Source organism: Aotus nancymaae, unplaced genomic scaffold (assembly GCF_030222135.1).
Source record: "Aotus nancymaae isolate 86718 unplaced genomic scaffold, 86718_ANA_hifiasm-v0.15.2.pri h1tg000006l, whole genome shotgun sequence".
Lineage (NCBI taxonomy): Eukaryota > Metazoa > Chordata > Mammalia > Primates > Aotidae > Aotus > Aotus nancymaae.
The window spans coordinates 64415155-64435546 of record NW_026988417.1 but is presented as its reverse complement, the minus strand read 5'-3'; the positions used below and the strand labels follow the sequence as shown (position 1 = coordinate 64435546).

Here is a 20392-nt window from a genome sequence, read left to right as displayed (position 1 = left end):
GAGCACAGTGGCTCATGCCTGTAATCCCAGCGCTTTGGGAGGGCAAGGCAGGATGATCACTTGAGCCCAGGAGTTTAAGATTGTAGTAAACTATGATTGTGCCATTGTACTCCAGCCTAGGCAACAGAACAAGACCCTGTCTCTTAAAAAAAAAAATTAAAGAAGTAAGTTAGTCAAATTAAGAAGGCTATTATTTACGAGAATTTATATACACTTAATGTTGCAATGTATCTAGCATTTATTTTTCTAAGGCAGTAAGATCTGCATCTCTATTTTAGAAACATTTTACAACTCTGTTCTTTAAAATATGACAGATGTTAAGTTCTAGGTGGCTCAGTATATAATGCTTTAAGTTTTAGGCATAGCAGAAGAGAAAATTCTGGAGAAAAATAAGTCTTGTATTATTAATTACCTTTCTAGGAGAGCAACCTATAAAGAGCCATATATAAATTCTAATGGAAGACATGATATAGGTAAGAGATCCAAGAGATAATGCAGACCACTACTAGGCTCGATTCTCTTATGATCAACACACTGGGACAACTTTCGAGTCATGACAAATAAATAATAAATTTTTATTAGCTTCTTTTCAATTCTACAAATTTTTAAAGTCATTACACATTTTTAAAGGTTAATAAAAATCACTGAAATATGTCTACACTTAAAATAGAATGAATGTAATTTGTACAATTTTCACCTTTAATATTCATAATTTTTTCTTTAAAAGTAGAATAAATTTTAATTCTGAAAAGATGTAACAATTTCCATGAAAGCAGGTCCACTGTAGTACATGAGGTTTATACTTATTAAGAAATATTTAATTAACTAGACACATTCATTTATACCAAACAAAAAAAAATTGTATATGTATCATGAGACAGTTTAAATATGTACGGCAATTACAGATTTGAAATTAAGTCCCCTTTGCAAAGATCAGTGCATCTGGACTGGTTAATCCACTAAATTATTATTTTGAATAAGAAACCAAAAACAAAAATGACATTTTGGAAAGAAAAATAATAGTTTCAAAGTGAAAGTGACTCTTTCCCTCATTTTAAAATGCATAAAATTTTCTAAAATGTATAATGGAAATGTTTAATACACAGGAAAAACACTGCACACCTTAACTAAACAAACTAGAAAGAAAATATCTTTATATACAGAACTAAGATGAATCCATCAAGTTTTTACAAATGTTCACATAGATGGTCTAGAGGTAAGTAGTTAAATGTCTCAATTAACTACTAACCTCTGTCTTCATTAATTTTATTTCCTAGTTCAACAAAAAACAATAATGCTTTCAGGATATACTATATATAAAGCAGGATCATTTTTTATCAGTAATTTCTCTGAAAAAGAGAAAAAACTTAAAGCAGAACCCTACAAAGCAAAGCAAATTACAAAGCAAACAGTAACACAGTGTTTGCAAAGTAGAAACGTGTGACTTTTATTTTACCTTTGAAATAGCAGGCTATCTAATTAATCCAGACAGTAGAGAATGCAAACTGAGGCAGGAAATAAGAGGTGGGCTAAACTGCTAAGAAATAATCATTTAAAATAAAACTTCAGAATCCCTATTCTAGGGATTCCTTTAATTCTACTTTGCAACTTTTAATAGGTACATTAATTTACACAGGGCACACTACCAATTACTGTGTAACATTAAAGCTTTCAGTTAAGAAACTGGTTACCAGTGAGGTAAGACACACCAGGGAAAAAAGCTAACCTGCCAAGGAAGACAAAAGAGGGGCAAGAAAGAAGGAAGCTGGATCTTTTATAATGTAGTTTAGCCACTAAACTGATTCTGGAACCATCTACCCCTACACCTCCTGCTATAAGAAATAATGTATTTATCTTTAAATGTCTTTTTTTTTTTTTAAAGAAAAGAAAAGAAACTGGTCAAAAAGCTTTGCATAAGATTCATTTTAAAAATCTTTTTTTTTTCCTTAGAACAAAGATGGTTAAAAACTTGGGTTTTCTAAACAAACTTGTATTAATATGAAGTTAGGAAGATATACAAAGCTGAAGTGTCTGGAACCATTTGGCTGCCTGCAGTCTTCAGCAAGATCACAAAGTACTCAAAAATTCTTTGACCTGAGGAAAGGAAAAAAAAAAAATCAATATAATTCCTTGACTAATTTTAGATATCTAATATTCATCTTCATTTAAAAGTATATTAGTTGAAGACTCCAGCTGTATAAGTAACGATCACAATGTCATAGCATTTACTTTCCGAAGAAATGTTGTTAAGGCAAGGTGCAGTGGCTCATGCCTGTAATCCCAACTCTTTGGGAGGCCGAGGTGGATGGATCACTTAAGGTCACGAGGTCAAGACCAGCCTGACCAACATGGTGAAATCTCGTCTCTACTAAAAATACAAAAATTAGCTAGGCGTGGAGGCGTGCACTTGTAATCCTAGCTACTTGGGAGGCTGAGGCAGCAGAATTGGTTTAACCTGGGAGGCAGAGATTACAGTGAGCCAAGATCATGCCACTGCACTCCAGCCTGGGTGATGGAGCAAGACTGTCTGGAAAAAAAAGAAATACTATTAAATACTTCAGTAGTAAAAGATGAATGACCTAAAAGGTCATTTTAGGAGTTTATTGCTCTGTTGCCCAGGCTGAGTACAGTGGCTCAATCACAGTTCACTGCAGTCTTGAACTCCTGGCTAGGCACAGACCACCATGTCTGGCTAGTTTTTGTTTGTTTTTTATAGAGATGAGGTTTCGTCATGAGTCTCGTCAGGAACTCCCGGGCTCAAGCAATCTTTCCATCTCATCCTCCCAAAGTGCTGGGATTACAGGTGTGAGTCACTGCATCTATCAATCTAAGACTGACATAATTCTAAAAATAGCTGTAACACCAATTTTATAATCTCTTTAAATACCATAGACTATTGACATGTGCAGCTTTAACACTGATAAAATTAACAAGCACAATAGTTCAAGCAACTTTGAAGATGAAACATATAGTAGATTTGTCATGTTTCTGAAGCACAGATGTGAATTATATACTCTGCAATGTCAGTGTGTGGGGAAAATCATATAAGGAGTCAATGAACGTAGCCAACTGACCACAATGTAAGAATACACTTGTTCTCTACATATTCTATCAATAATTCTCAAGAGATAAAGATTATCGCCATGTAAAAATACTTTAAAAAGAAAGTCAACTGCAAAGTAAATATAATAATGTGAATGATTCTTAGTCAAAACAAAGTAGTGTCAGATAAAATTAAAAAGTGGTTTTACAAAGTCAGTTAAATTGATGGTTAGTTGTTAATACTGACTTAATTTCATTTACTTCAATAGTATTAGAAGAGAATTTGTCCTATATTTTTAACATCATTAATAGTATGAAGAGGTCACTGGAATTTTCCAGATAAGCTTTAGTTCATATCAATGGGAAAAACAACTACATGTATACACTACAGTAGTTACATAAAATGTGAAGATTTTCAAAATTCTTGAAATATATCCCTTATGAATGTGAAGTCTCTATTAAAACAGCAGATATGTCACAAAAGAAAGGAAAAATCAAATTTCTCTCAAAACTAAACCAAACAAATTGTGGTTTCTTCTTTATGGTTTAATCACTGAGTTATCAAAATGGGTATAGGGACATTTGTTATACAAATTCCCTTATTATTCTCTCTCAAATGTTCATCAATAAATTCTCACCCAGTCCCCTTATCAATGTGGGCACCACTTACTTAACAGAATATGGTCAACTCTCAGTGACCTGAATGATAAATGAACTATGATTAAGATAGTGACTCAATGATTAGGCAATGTCAATTAATCCTCGACATGATCTGAGATGAAACTCAAAACTTTTAATCCTTTAATCACAAGACTTTAGCCAACGTAAAAATGGATGAGATCCATATCCTACAACTTTAAATATCCTCCATATTGAATTTGGTTGAAAAAGATAAATTTAATTTCACAAGCAGTTTATTATTAAAGTATCTAAAGCTTGGTAGTATAGGGAAGAGAGGAAGAAATGGGGACAAAGCAGAGAAAAAGGGAGCGAGAAAGAATTTTTGTTATGATTTTCCCTATCCTACAAAAAGAGGTACTAAAGGATAAAACAAAAAAAATCCTTATTTATTTATTTATTCATTTATTTAATTTTTTTTCTAAGAGATCTGTCAGATTCTGAGATTTTGAAGCATCCTTATTTTAGCTCAGGCCACAAAGCTAGAATTCAGTCAGGACTGAGATCTAAACAGTCCAAAATCTTCTAAAACTCTTAACTGTTTCTTAATGTAACTTTATGGAATCTTTTCTGTTAGAAAATTGTTTTCTCACAAGTTAGTACACTTTTTTAGACAAAACAAATATTAGTTTGTAGTCTAAGAATCTACCTTTTCAACCAGACTTTCGTATTTGTCTTTAAAGTCTTCATTAACATCCAGTGTTAAGATAGGCACCTCTTGAAGATAACTGAAGTTGGTTCTGTTTAAAAAGAGATTAATAAAATAATCAGAAATGTAGAAAAAAGAGAGAAACATTAAAAATTCATTCTTATATCACTGGAAACTCAAAATGTTGTCAACCATTTACACTAAAGTTACTTTGCAATACTTTATCTGGCAGGCCCTTCTTTCTCATCTAGAATTACCATATGGAGCCAAAAAACTCAGATACAAAATATATAAAGCTAGGTACTGTAATATATGATTCTCTTCAAAAACAAAAAACAGACAATAAAGTAGGAATTTCTGCATTTTAAAGATGAGAAAACTAAAGCTCAGAATTGTCATTCTGAAGCTCAGAGGCTATTCAAGGTCACACATTAGTAAGTGAGACTAGACTTGAGCCAAGATCTGACTAATAACAAAGTCTATCCTCTCAACAATTATGCTATACAATCTCCCAAGTCAAAATTCTTTCTGAAAGAGTACCTAAATAATGTACAGATATATTTCCTACTTTCACTTAAAGTGAAATTTCATATGTTATGCTATCAATATCACCAAGTTTTTATAAAGTTACAAAAACTTTAAGAAAATAGGATCTCATTGCAATCAAGAGAATCAAAATCTATACCTAGTTCTGGAAGATATCAATAAGTAAATGACTGAAAATTTTACATGTTGCTAGTCATATCTTCCAAATTTTAGATTCAAATTTAACAAAGATATTTAAAATGAATAGTAAATAAAAATAAGGACGCCTTACTTCAGTGTCCTATGCAGGAGCCAGCTTTCATATTTATGATGAAGCTTCTCTAAATATTCAAGAGGAATGCCTTGCTCTTCATTTCTTCCCCGTAAATACATTCTATGTAAGCATTTCTAAAAGCAAGTAATAAGAGATGGAAGAAAAAGACAGGGAACAATTATTCTTGTCTGCTGCCATCACAATTTTCTTTTCTGGGTCTCTCTACTCATACTAGCCAAAATCTCTACATACGACTTCTTAAAAGTTGAAATAATTTATTTTTCCCTCCATGAGTTTTTCAGCCACTTGGTGGCTCTAAACCAAGCAGTACTTTCAAAAATAAGTTAAAATAAGTCTATAAATTTTTGGTAGCTACACATGAAATATACTAAGTTTGATAAAAAGGAGAAAAAAAAACATTAAACATCTACCTAAAATTTTCAGAGACAACAGCTAAAAGACAGGCAAATCTATAAAGGTAATCTTACTTTGCTGTTAACCAAACTTGATTATAAAACATCTATGTTCAGTTCACGTAAAACCACTAAAGGCAGTGGTTCTTAATGTGATGAAAGCTCTATACCAGCATAACCAAAACAACTTTGGAATGTTTTATGCCTGTCCTATATCTGCATTATCAAATAAGGTAGCCACTAGCCACCTGTGGTTTTTAAACACTTGAAATACGGCTTATGTGGTGACCAAGGAACTAAATTTCTAAATTTTATTTAATTTTAATAACCTTAAATTTAAATAGCCACATTGGACAGTGCAGCTCTGGATTATGTTCCCCCAAAAGTACACCTAAATAAAAACTTTCGTATAATTTTTAGAGGTTCATAGACCCTGAGAAACTCTTCATGCATTTCAAGAAATAAAAGCCTCCAACCTAAATGACATGCATTAAGACCATGGCAGCATACAAACTGTTGCAAAGTCTACTCTAAATTCTCTTTTCAATAATTAAACAATCCTTTCATCAAAGGATATCAGAAACAATACTGATGAAATAAAATTGTGTGCTAGACTTTAAGATACTATGAATGTTTCTATCAAAATGAAATTATTGGTATTCTTTGTTTTTTGGTTTGTACTATTTTTCATAACTTTAAGAAATCTTTTCAAAAATAAAAGTGAATTCTGAAATTATAATTGCTAAATTCTAGCTTACTTAATATTGACTATAAATGTTTCAAGTAAAATGAAATTATTAGTATTCTTTGTTCTTTTTCACATTTTTATTTACTATGTTTGTAATTAAAAACAAAAAACTTTCAGAAATAAAAGTAAATTTCAAAGTTGAAATTGAAAAAGTCACTTTTGAAATTGCTAAAGAATTGCTAAATCCTCACTTAATGAAGAACAAAATTATTCGTTGGAATCAGAAACCTAATTTCTTTAAAAACCCAGCTTTGATAGCAACATAGTATTCTAACTAATTTTAGGGCACTACCCTGTGACTTAAGGAAGAAATGAGAATTAAAAAACAGAAACATTAGAAATGAAAGCACCAAAACCAGAAAGCTTCTGATTAAATGTAAGATCTTAATATTTAGGTTAGTTTTATGAAAGGTATCTATTTGGTCTTTCTGTATTGATTACATAACATCATATGTAAATAGAATAGCTATGTTACAACCTATCACAAAAAGCACTTTTTCAAGTGAACTCCCTTAATTGAAAATGGTCCTCTAAGTCTTTTCCCAACTATAGCTGGCATTATCCACTCATTCCAAGCCACAAACAACCATAATAAAAGACTTCTTGAAAAGGATCTCCATACTCCATTCATTCAATAAATATTTACTGAGCCCTTACTATGTGCTCCAACAGTGCCTAGAATTGTTCTAGGGACTGGAAATTCAACAGTAATCAAAATACCAAGGTCCTACCTCATGAAGCCTATATTCTAAGAGTTCTTTGACCACATTCCTTACTTTAATTGTGATGAATAAGAGAGTCTGCAAATGTTGGGAAGAAATAATGAGTAAAAATAAAAAAGAATTGAGGAAGCATAAAGAGCCTAAAAAAGCAACTTGGGCCAGTCTGTGATTCCAGTTCGCTGAGAAAAAAGAATACCTCTATCTATACAGTTACAAGTTTCTAATTTGGAGTGGGAGGCTGGAAGGCTGGATTAAACTAAATTGCCCTCATTACATACCACTGAAAAGAGTTCTAAATATTTCTTTAAATTTTCATGGAACACATTTTTTTTGGGTTTTACCTCTGGAGTGGCTCTAAGATAAATGATTCCATCCAATTCAAGGCTTTGGCCAAATTGGTTATTCATCCAGTCATGCCAGTCTTGATAAATTGTCCACTCTGTTTCATTCATGCATTCAGATTCATACAAATTAGATGCAAAAATATACCTAAAAGAGAGTCTTCATCAACACATGTATCATTTCCAAAAAAACCAACAAAGAAATAAAAAAGAGAATAAGAACATGAAACATTCTCCCAAATCCAGTGGCACATAGTGCCGTGGACAGCCGAAAAAGACAGAATTCTTTCCATCTACAGGAAATATGTTCTTGGCCAATGGTTCTCAAAATATGGAGTGAGGATTCCATAAATCCCCAAGATCTTCTAAGGGGTTCTGTGAGAGGCCAGATTACTTCATATACCAACATACTTCAAATGAACATACCATTAACAGATTAACTACAGAACATAAATAAAAATTCAGCTCTTTTTAAATAAGTGAGGCATTAAAGATATCTGCAAAAATGTAAAGCAATGATACTCTTCTAGCTACTTTTTATTTTAGAAAATATCATTGTTTTTGTCAAATTTATATTAATATGTAATGAATTTATTAATTTTAAATCATTTTTATGCATCTTAATTTTTAGTAACCTAAATATCAATAGGACAAGCCCTTTGCATGCCTCAATAGTTATTAAGAATTGAAAAAGGTCCTAAGATCAAAAGTTTGAGAATCTCTTTTCTGAGCTAATTCTGGAGGTCAAAAGAATCCTAGCATAAGTAGCAATTCTAAGGCCCCTTAGAGACTTTTATCTTCTTGCTCCAGGTAAGAGTCTAGGATATAGATCCAGATTTAACCAGAGTACATGATAATTTTTAAAGGGTTAGAGGGAAAAACAACTTCTCTGCAAATTTAATTTGAGATGGCCACCACCATATTCCCAACAGTTTCTATGGAAGCTAGGGATTATAAATGCAATAACTTTTCTAATGCCATTAGTACCAGACTGCTGAGGGATTTAAATGTCATTTTCCATCTTAAATCTCCCAACTCAGCCATTCATATTACCAATTCCCAGAAAAAAGAAAGAAAGAAAGAAAGAAAGAAAGAAAGAAAGAAAGAAAGAAAGAAAGAAAGAGAGAGAAAGAAGGAAGGAAGGAAGGAAGGAAGGAAGGAAGGAAGGAAAGAAAAAGAAAGAAAGGAAAGAAAGAAAGAAAGAAAGAAAGAAAGAAAGAAAGAAAGAATGTTCAGTTCTAAGATAAAAACTTTAAATGGCCAAGTAAAGTCATTTATACATACCTGTCACTATACACAGATCGTTCAAAAAATAATACCGGTTTCTCTGCATCTTTGAGCTTGCCATTGAGAGAGGCAAGCTGAGCTCTTATTCGACTGAGACAGGCATATGTTTGGAAGGTAAAAGACCATCGTTCTGGTTTCTCATACATCATCTGAAGAACATTCCCACCATTTTTCTGAGATGTTGTAAGTTCCTATTGTGAATGTGCAAAAAATAAACGAAAAGCAAAATAAATGATCAATAGGGCTGTTTTAATATTTTAAGGCTAAAAAAGAAGAGTTAGATAAATAAATGCAATCATGATTAGTAAAACCAAGATGATTAAGTTCCCTTTCTCATACTCTTTCTCAATGTATTTTTCAGATTGCCTAAGGTCTGGAAAAATCCTTAGATCTTTCTCACAAGAGGTTACAATCTAATAACCTATGGAAGAAATCATTGTTTGGCCCAAAAGGCCTTTTTAAAACTTTGACTTAGTTGTCAGTATTATTGTCAATATTTAAAAGCTAAATAATTTCACATAAAATATTTGGATTTACATCTTTTTAAAAATGAAAAAAAAAAAAAAAGTAATACTGTACCTATCTTGGCAAAATCCCTCTTGGCAAAAATCATCTATGGCCAAGTGGCAGATGCCTCCTTTAGATGGGATATATGTTCTCCAGCTTATCAACCCCCACCATTCCCTGATGATTTTTATAACAGGTCTGATGTATTCATTTGGCTGTCTGGCTCCTTTAGGCACTTGTATTTGTAACCCTCCGATCTTCTAATAGAATAGAATAGTTCCCTCCCCTAGATTGTGCAATTCAATAATCTTATTGTCAGAACCATGTTTTCCAGGTTGAGGAAAAATACAAATGTAGATTTTAAAATGAAGTAAAATTCTATCATCTACTATCTGAATTAGAAATAGCATATGGAACACATGAATAATTTTCTCTTTCTATATCATTTTTCTAGTTCTGTCCACCAAAAGGCCTGTAAACAATGACAAACTTGTAGGAATATACAAAAATATCACCCAGATTATAATCTCTAAATACCATTTCCCACTGAAAGGAATTAGAATTCTGATTCTAAATCTGGGTAAGAAAATATACAAGAGGAGCTTCACCTTGTATATTTCAGGAAACTATTACAGACCACTGTGATTGTGCCAAGGACATAAGCTGCCACTGGTCAAAGAATAATTTGAACATCTCCAATGGGAGGCAAAAATTCATGAGTTTATAATACTAAAAAACAAACAAACAAAAAAACAAAACAAAACTCTAGTCATCTTCTGAGGCTCCTAAGGCATAAATTAATTATTCTGCAAATGTGTATGTAGGTAAAAAGAAAAAAAAAGTCACATTTTATTCTGACATTTTCTGTAGAAATACTTTCAGGATAATGAAGTCGTATATGAGGAAGAGGTCTTCCTTACTAAAGAATCCCAGCCAGTAAATTCAGAAGGCTGGAGAAGGAATATCACCTTTTACAATACATACTGATATACTGCAATGAGGCAACAATTAGCAATAGATGCTAAAATTATTAGAGAAAAGTTAACTGGCAATTTTATAATGGATAAATCAAGCTGACAACACCTGAACTGACCGACTGATTTTAACATCACAAAACACATTTTCTTGATGTAAAGAAATACATGTCACCAACTAGGAATCTTGCCAAAAAAGAATTGAAAGTAAATCTAATCAAGTCTCTGTCTACCCATAAATTTACAGGAAATACAGAAAACTGAAAAACATGTTAAATTTTGCCAGAGATACACTCAGCCAAAACCAGAATGAGGAAAATTATATAGAACAAATGACTGTTTCTTCAACAAATAAATTATAAAGGGAAAAAAGGAAGAGGCAACCAACAGATTAAAATTTAAAAAGCATATTAAGGCCAGGCATGGTGGCTCTTGCCTGTAATCCCAGCATTTGGGGAGGCTGAGGTGAGCAGATCACCTGAGGTCAGGAGTTCGAGACCAGCCTGGCCAACATGGTGAAACCTTGTCTCTACCAAAAATATAAAAAATTAGCTGGGCATGGTGGCACGTGCCTGTAATCGTAGCTGCTTGGAAGGCTGAGGCAGGAGAATCCCTTGAACCCAGGAGGCAGAGGTTGCAGTGAGCCAAGAACGTGCACTGCACTCCAGCCCAGGGGACAGAGCAAGACTCCATCTCAAAAAAATTAATTAAATAAATAAATGGCATACTGACCACCAAATGTAACGTGTGAATTTTGTTTGGCTCCTAATTTCAACAAATTATGAAAACACTATGAGACAATGGGGAAATATGAACATAGGATAAAAATAATTATTAATCTTTTAGATGACATTTTCAAAAGACTTTATATTTCTAGAGTTCTCTGAGTCTTTGTTTTCTCCAGATGAAGTAATATATTCTCTAAGTATAGTAAAACTATAGTTCTTCAAAGTATAGAAGAAGCTCCAGGGGTCCCTGGATCTTTTCAGGATGCTAAAGTTCTGAATATCTGTTCATAATGACCTAAGTATGCTTATAACACTACTGAGCTGTACCCTTAAAAATGGTTCAGATGATAAATTTTATATTTTTGCCACAATAAAAAAGTTAATCACCAGAAAGACCACACATCTCCTTTTATTTGAATTTCTCAATAAATATAAAGTCTCTTGCTCAAAGCAATTTCAGAGTTTACTATATTAAAATAACTTAGCCAGGCACGGTGGCACACACTTGTAATTCCAGCACTTTGGGAACGCCAAGGCAGGTGGATCACCTGAGGTCGGGAATTCGAGACCAGCCTAACCAACATGGAGAAATCCTGTCTCTACTAAAAATACAAAATTAGCCGGGTGTGGTGGCGCACACCTGTAATCCCAGCTACTCAGAAGGCTGAGACAGGAGAATCACTTCAACCCGGGAGGCTGAAATCACGGTGAGCTGAGATTGCGCCATTGCACTACAGCCTGGGCAACAAAAGCAAAACTCCATCTCAAAAGAAAATAACAATAATAATAATAATAACTTAGAGAACCAATCTTGATTCATCATCTAATCAAAAAATAAACTAGTTCTAAAAATAAAAATATGTAAATTCAAACTGAATCAAAAATCTGTAATAGAATTTTCAGCAATGATGATGTTATTATTGTCTCTTAGTTTAATAGTGTAACAAATTGGAAAATTAACAGTAAGCCAGGGTATCATTACCAGTTCTTCAGGATAACTTAAGAGTCATATAAAACATTTTCTTTTGATCCTATGCATGAAATTTGAGACAAACTGCGAGGGTTTCTTGCATACAATTATGAATGTTAAGAATAAAATATGTAGGCCGGGTGCGGTGGCTCAAGCCTGTAATCCCAGCACTTTGGGAGGCTGAGGCGGGTGGATCACGAGGTCAAGAGATCGAGACCATCCTGGTCAACATGGTGAAACCCTGTCTCTACTAAAAATACAAAAAAAATTAGCTGGGCATGGTGGCGCGTGCCTGTAATCCCAGCTACTCGGGAGGCTGAGGCAGGAGAATTGCCTGAACCCAGGAGGTGGAGGTTGCGGTGAGCCGAGATCGCGCCATTGCACTCCAGCCTGGGTAACAAGAGCGAAACTCCGTCTCAAAAAAAAAAAAAAAAAAAAGAATAAAATATGTATTAAAAATTTATCCAGCCAGGTGAGGTTGCTCAGGCCTGTAATCCCAGCACTTTGGGAGGCCAAGGCAGGCATATCACTTGAGCTCAGGAGTTCCAGACCAGCCTGGGCAACATGGCAAAACCCTGTCTACAAAGCACAAAAATTAGCCAGGCACGGTGGCATGCACCTGTAGTCCCAGCTACTACGGAGGCTGAGGTGGGAGAATTGCTTATGCCCGGGAGGCAGAGGCTTCAGTGAGCTGAGATTGTGCCACTGCACTCCAGCTCGAGTAATACAGCAAGACTCTGTCTTAAAAAAAAAAAAAATTATCTAAAAAATACTGTGCATCATCTTTACCAAACCAAATGTTATTTTTATCAAGTTTTCCTCTCTGAAAACTATCCGGATAAAAAATATGAATGTGTCAGAGTGAAACTACATTAAATATAAATTGGTAGAACATTTCTAGACAGAAAGCAGTTTAGCTACATTTACCAAAAAAAAATCGGTACCTTTTGGTCCAATTAATTCCACTTTTGAAAATTCAGTTTTAAGAAATAATCTAGAATATAGGTTTAGCCATAAAGATATTTATCACAATGCTAAGCAAATAGGTTATTACTCCAATATTACTAGGCATTTATATTAATAATAGTACATCATACAATAAATTAGGCTGCCATTAAAAATCATTTACAGTAAATTTTTAATGACAATTTTAATTGCCCTGACATAAATATTATGGGGTGCAGGGAAGAAACAAAATACAAAGTATACTGTTTCACCAAGTAAGATCTAAGGTTACCTCTAGGTAACAAAGTTATAGGTAAGTTTTAGTCCCCTATTTTGATCATTTCTAATATTTCCTTAACTTCAAACAGTAAACAGGTCTTACTTTATAATATTTTTAAAAATTATGTATCACCTCCACCAAACTGTAATATATTACTATTATTTCAACTATGTAAAAGATACATACAGGGTGGTAGGATTATGGGTAATTTTCATTCTGTTCTCTATAATACATATCCATTGTCACTTTATGAAAGAACACTTGATTGTTTTGTAGGAAGTACAGATTATTGCCAAGGTAAGTAAAAAATAGAAATATCAAGGTCAGCTATAAAATCAGTTATCTTTTAATTCTAGGGCTAATCTTTGTAAACATTGCAAAAGAGTTGATTTAAGTTCAGCTGAAAAAGATCAGAGTCTACCAAAGAAGAGAACTATAAAATAACCAACAGGCCAGGAGCAGTGACTCACAACCTAATCCCAGCACTTTGGGAGGGCAAGGAAGGCAGACTGCTTGATCCCAGGAGTTTGAGATCAGCCTGGACAACACTGACAAAATCCCATCTCTATAAAAAATACACAAATTAGCCGAGCATGTTGGCTTGGGCCTGTAGTCCCAGCTACTCAGGAAGCTGAAGTCTGAGGATCATTTGAGCCCAGGAGGTGGAGGCTGCAGTGGTCCGAGGTTCACCACTGCACTCCAGCCTGGGCAACAGAGCAAAACTCTCAAAACAATACAAGCCAACAAAAATTATCACATCACTTCAAAAGGTACAAGCAGAAGTACTTTACCAAGCATTCTTAGCTAATTTTCAAGAATGACTTATTAGGCCAGGAGCAGTGGCTCACATCTGTAAACCCAGCACTTTGGGAGGCCAAGATGGGTAGATCACTTCAGGTCAGGAATTCAAGACTAGCCTGGCCAGTATGGTGAAACCCCATTGCTACTAAAATTACAAAAATCAGCCAGGCGTGGTGGCATGTGCCTGTAATCACAGCTCCAGCTACTTGGGAGGCTGAGGCAGAAAAATCACTTGAACCCCGGAGGCAGAGGTTGCAGTGAGGCAAGATTGTGCCACTGTACTTCAGCCTAGGTGACAGAGTAAGACTCCTTCTCAAAAAAAAAAAAATTACTTATTAAAAGTAAAAAATATGTCATTGTGTCATAGATAAGTATGGTTTACACCTTCTTTATCACAGTTACTAGTTTTTCAGTGGCTTATTAGTGGTAAGAAGTGGTGGATAAAACTAAAATAGTATTGGTAATGCATATGTTAATTAGCTTGATTTAACCATTCCACAGTGTAGATATATTTTAAGACATCATATTATATTCCATAAATATATATAATTTTTATCTGTAAATTTAAAAAAAGTATCTTAATTTTTAAAAATATGTACATACAATAAAGTTTATTGGACTTTTTTCATTTTGTAGGCTAGGGATAAATGAATAGAATAAAATTTTCTATCCAATCATTTTCCCTAGCCAGTTTCAATGTTCCAAGGTTTAATTAACAGAGCAGGGAAGTTCCCCTGAACTGAAGTCAACACTTTGGAAATATCTTAATTTTTTAAAATTAAAATAGTACTTCACAATTAATAACAGTGATCCTCCAAAAGAATTCAGCTCAATGGAAAAAGAAGACAGAGATGGCTTCCTAACAGTCTGCGTGTCTCAAAAATAAGCTAAAAGGAAGCAATTAAATCAAAGCTTTGGGCCTAAATAATAACGCAAATCACAATATAAAGTACATTATTGTTATTTTAAAAAACCTACCATACAAAGATTGCTAATAATCTGAGTGGTATGTTTTAAAGATTATTCTTCCCAGGAGAAATTTGGAGAAAGGAGAGTTTACATAACCGTCTCAGGTGCTTTGCCGCTTACTATTTTGCCAAAATCAGTGGTATCTTATCAATAGTATAGCAACATTTCAGCCACTAGGTGGCAGGTTAAAAAAAAAAAAAAGCTAAAACCGAAAAAGCTAAGCATATGGGTGCACAATTAGTTACTAAAGGAAGAGATCAGAAGTACCAAAGGCCCAATTCTCCCAAATTCACAAATGCCAAGTAGTGTGACAAAACGAGAACATCCAAAGTAAGACTGACCTTGCCAAGGTTAGGTTTGAGAACAGTGACTTCTCATCACTAACAGTATTCTAAGAAAAACTGACATTTGAATAGTGGGTGATTCATACTATAACCTTAAGGAATAGATCAAGGATGAGTCTGGGGAAGGACTCTTGGATGAAGAAATAAAATCTCACTTCTTGAGTTTAGTAGAAGAAAAAAGAAGAAAAGGCTGGTGTGGTGGTTCATGCCTGTACTATATTAAAATAACTTAGCCAGGTGCAAGGGCTCACACCTGCAATCCCAGCACTTTGGGAGGCCGAGGCCGGGGGGGGGGGGATCACCTGAGCTCAGGAGTTCGAGACCAGTCTGACCAACATGGAGAAACCCCGTCTCTACTAAAACTACAAAATTAGCCAAGTGTGGTGGTTCATGCCAGTAATCCCAGCTGGTCTGGAGGCTGAGGCAGGAGAATCACTTGAATACAGGAGGCAGAGGTTGCGGTGTGCAGAGATAGTGCCACTGCACTGCAGCCTGGGCAACGAGAGTAAAATTCCGTCTCAAAAAAAAAAGAAAGAAAAAGAAAAATATCCAAAGATACAGGGGAGCCACCCACACAACCATCCTCACATTTCACAACTGTATCTCAAAAATACTATCCTCACAGTGTGAAACTGTTTCCAGAAGTATATAGAGAGAATTAACAACATCGCAGTCCTCAATACACACAAGAAAGTTGAAGCTACCTTCCAAGAATGTGCATTGTAATATCATGGAGACACGACCAGATTTCAATAAACTCTGATGAAAGAATATGTTAAGAGGATCACCAGCATGCTAGTCATAAAGAATGAACAGTTTGGCTTTTTGACTCTAGTACATGGAAAGAAAATCTCCCATCCCATAAACATGGATGTCAGATTCAGAAAGCTTTTAAGTCTTAAAATGAAGACAAATGTATTAATGCACCATAGTTTGATGACATAGTCTGATTAACATGATCTAACTAATTCCTCTGGGCTCTGATTCCAAGCTCAACAGACAACTGTATTATAAATTGTCTTTCCTTGTATATGAAAGCAATGTTTTTCAACTTCTCTGCAACCTAACTAAAGGGTTCAATATACTCCCAACAGTAACAGTGATTTGCCAGGGTGATGATTTTTAACTAGGAGGCATCCCACATATTTGAACCTCCAAGAGATTGTCATTTAAAAAAGTACTTAAATCCTTGAGATTCTTTATGGTGTGTGCAAATTATGGAATGCATGAGAAACTTTGTACATGTATATAATGTGTAGTCATCAAATTGGTATTCAGGGTGTCTATCACCTGTGTACAACATGTTTTTTTGCATTCTACTCTGCTATAAAACACTGAATTATTTCTTCAAGCTTCCTGCATGTCTGTACACTTTAACTCACTCCTCTTCACCTTCCCCACTCCCCTCCACTTACCCTTCCCAGTTATTGTTATCTATTTTTCTACTCCCTATTTCCATGTGTTCAAATTGTTTAGCTCCCACAGAGATTCTTATGACTTCCTTCCACTGGTTGAGAATTATGGGCCAAATAAAGAATAAATTGATCTAAATTCAATTACCTTAATGATTACATTTCTTTCTGCAAATTAAAATTTTTGGCACTTTGGTTTTATATATCAGTTTCTGTGCCCTTGGTTAATGTGAGGCATGCTGAAAGTCAAATCACAAATGTGTCAACAGACCTTAAATGGAGGTCACCTAGTCCAATACCCTGTTTAAGAATCCCCTCTATATTTTCCAACATTGGTTTAATCTGGTTAGTTTCTATCTAATACCTGAGGATAACTGCATTGACAGCTGATCCCAGAAATAAGAGGAAAAAGAGTTGCTTTTAGAACTCAAGTGTCGGCCGGGCGCGGTGACTCAAGCCTGTAATCCCAGCACTTTGGGAGGCCGAGGCGGGTGGATCACGAGGTCAAGAGATCGAGACCGTCCTGGTCAACATGGTGAAACCCCGTCTCTACTAATACAAAAAATTAGCTGGGCACGGTGGCGCGTGCCTGTAATCCCAGCTACTCAGGAGGCTGAGGCAGGAGAATTGCCTGAACCCAGGAGGCGGAGATTGCGGTGAGCCGAGATCGCGCCATTGCGCTCCAGCCTGGGTATCAAGAGCGAAACTCCGTCTCAAAAAAAAAAAAAAAAAAAAGAACTCAAGTGTCTCATTTCAAAAGGCAAGTAAACTTGAGTAAGTGCTTTATGAAAAAAGCAGTGAAAGAAGACAGATGACTCAGACGAAAATGGGCAAAAGGACCTAAGTGGGCACTTCACAAAAATCAAATGACCAATAAACATATGAAAAGGAACACAACCTCATTAGCAAGTGAGGAAATAAAAAAAAAAATTTTATATATATATATAAAACACTCAGCAGAATGACAAAACTGAGAAAACCAGACAATACTAAATTCCACAATGTAGACATATTGATTACATTGTGGAGAAAGAAAATTGGAAAGTCACTTTAGAAACCAGGCATCATAAGCATTCCCAGTAATTTTACTTTTTATTCCTACAGAAACTTCCGCATGTATACAAGTGAATTCATGGTCACACCAATGCTGTTTATAAGAGCAACTAACTGGAAATCACTCAAAAATCAATTAAAGGCATAAAATGGACAAACAGTGATAGATGAATAAAATTAAATACTATAGGCCCCAAGTGGTGGCTCATGCCTATAATCCCAACACTCTGGGAGGTCAAGGTGGGCAGATCCCTTGAGCCCAGGAGTTTGAGGCCAGCCTGGGTAACATAGTGAAACCACGTCTCAATAAAAAATACAAAAATTAGCCGAGCATAGTGGCACACAGGCATAGTTGCCTATGATCCTAGCTCCTTAAGGAAGCTGAGGAGGGAGGATCACCTGAGCTTTGGGAGGCTGAGGCTGCAGTGAGCCATAATTGCACCACTGCACTTTACCTGGGCAACACAGTGAAATCCTGTCTCAAAAATAGAATATTTTTAAAAAACAAAATTTAATACTATTTAACAATGAAAATAAACAAGCTATAGCTGCATGTAACAATATGGACAAATTTCATCAATGTATTAAGTAAAAGAAGCCAGAGGAAAAAATGCAAACAATGTAATTCCATTTACATAACATTCAAAAACAGATAAAATTAAATCATACTTGGAGGTATGTTCATGTATGGTCAAACAATTTTTAGGAAGCAGGAAAATTATTATCACAAAAGACTGGGAGTGATTACCCCTAGCAGAGTAGTAACGTAAAAAAGAAGATACTGTGATTACAGAAGGCAAACAGGGACTTCTAGAATGATGATGTTGTATTTCTTGACCTGGATAATAGTTATAAAGATGTCAAATGTAAAACTGTTCTTCAAACTGTACATGAGCTTTCACATAACTTTTCTACATATATATCATAGGTCAAAAAACGTTTTAAAAAAGAAGTAATAAGGCTGGGCATGGTGGCTCACACCAGTAATCCCAGCGCTTTGGGAGGTCAGGAGTTCAAGACCAGTCTGATCAACATGGTGAAACTTCACCTCTACTAAAAATACAAAAATTATCTGGGCATGGTGGCGTGTGCCTGTAATCCCAGCTACTCAGGAGGCTGAGGCAGGAGAATCACTTCAACCCGGGAGGCGGAGGTTGCAGTGAGACAAGATCACGCCACTGCACTCCAGCCTGGGCAACAGAGCAAGACTCCATCAAAAAAAAAAAAAGCAAATAAACAAATTTACCTACTTTAAAATTCTACTATAGACTAACCCTGCCTTTCCCCAAAACTCATCTGTAAAACATCAATTTCTTTTCTTTTCATATATATATATATATATATATATATATATATATATATATATATGGCACTTTAGGTTCTGGGGTACATGTGCAGAACATGCAGGATTGTTGCATAGGTACCTACACGGCAATGTGGTTTGCAGCCTCCATCCCCCCATAACCTGTATCTGGCATTTCTCCCCATTTTATCCCTCCACAACCTCGCTACCCGCTGCTGTCCCTCTCTGTTCCCTCCCAACAGATCCTAGTGTGTGATGCTCCCCTCCCTGTGTCCATGTATTCTCATTGTTCAACGCCCACCTATGAGTGAGAACATGCGGTGTTTGATTTTCTGTTCTTGTGTCAGTTTGCTGAGAATGATGGTTTCCAGATTTATCCATGTTCCTACAAAGGACACAAACTCATCGCTTTTTATGGCTGCATAGTATTCCATGGTGCATATGTGCCACATTTTCCTTGTCCAGTCTATCATCGATGGGCATTTGGGTTGGTTCCAGGTCTTTGCTATTGTAAACAGTGCCGCAATGAACATAAGCGTGCATGTGTCTTTATAGTAGAACGATTTATAATCCTTTGGATATACACCCAGTAATGGGATTGCTGGATCAAATGGAATTTCTATTTCTAGGTCCTTGAGGAATCACCACACTGTCTTCCACAATGGTTGAACTAATTTACACTCCCACCAACAGTGTAAAACTGTTCCTATTTCTCCACATCCTGTCCAGCATCTGTTGTCTACAGACGTTTTAATGATCGCCATTCTAACTGGCATGAGTTGGTATCTCAATGTGGTTTTGATCTGCATTTCTCTAATGACCAGTGATGATGAGCATTTTTTCCTATGTTTGTTGGCCTCATAAATGTCTTCTTTTGAAAAGTGTCTGTTTATGTCCTTTGCCCACTTTTGAATGGGTTTGTTTTTTTCTTGTAAATCTATTTTAGTTCTTTGTAGATTCTGGATATTAGCCCTTTGTCAAATAGGTAGATTGCAAAATTTTTTTTCCCATTCTGTTGGTTGCCAGTTCACTCTAATGATTGTTTCTTTTGTTGTACAGAAGCTCTGGAGTTTAATTAGATCCCACTTGTCTATTTTGGCTTTTGTTGCCAATGCTTTTAGTGTTTTAGTCATGAAGTCCTTGCCTATGCCTATGTCCTGAATGGTTTTGCCTAGGGTTTCTTCTAGGGTTTTTATAGTGTTAGGCCTTATGTTTAAGTTTTTAATCCATCTGGAATTAATTTTAGTGTAAGGTGTCAGAAAGGGGTCCAGTTTCAGTTTTCTGCTCATGGCTAGCCAGTTTTCCCAACACCATTTATTAAACAGGGAATCCTTTCCTCATTGCTTGTTTTTGTGAGGTCTGTCAGAGATCAGATAGTTGTAGATGTGTGGCGTTGCCTCCGAGGCCTCTGTTCTGTTCCATTGGTC

The 20392-nt window shown here is 35.3% G+C and overlaps 1 protein-coding gene and 1 non-coding gene across 2 annotated transcripts in view; both read right to left on the bottom strand.

Annotated features, from left to right (window-relative positions):
* Positions 1 to 551: 551 nt before the first annotated feature.
* DCK (deoxycytidine kinase) overlaps positions 552 to 20392 on the bottom strand; it is a 30925-nt gene continuing 11084 nt past the window's right edge. Inside the window, exons 3-7 of the mRNA XM_012464430.2 lie at positions 8677 to 8870; positions 7393 to 7540; positions 5187 to 5302; positions 4370 to 4460; positions 552 to 2094 (exon numbers count right to left, since the gene is read on the bottom strand). Coding sequence (XP_012319853.1) covers positions 2068 to 2094; positions 4370 to 4460; positions 5187 to 5302; positions 7393 to 7540; positions 8677 to 8870 — 576 coding nt within the window. The 3' untranslated portion in view covers positions 552 to 2067. The remainder of the gene's footprint in view (positions 2095 to 4369; positions 4461 to 5186; positions 5303 to 7392; positions 7541 to 8676; positions 8871 to 20392) is intronic.
* On the bottom strand, positions 14513 to 14643 carry LOC135272126 (small nucleolar RNA SNORA36 family). Its single transcript, XR_010340228.1, has one exon. It is a non-coding gene; the product is annotated as a small nucleolar RNA SNORA36 family (small nucleolar RNA).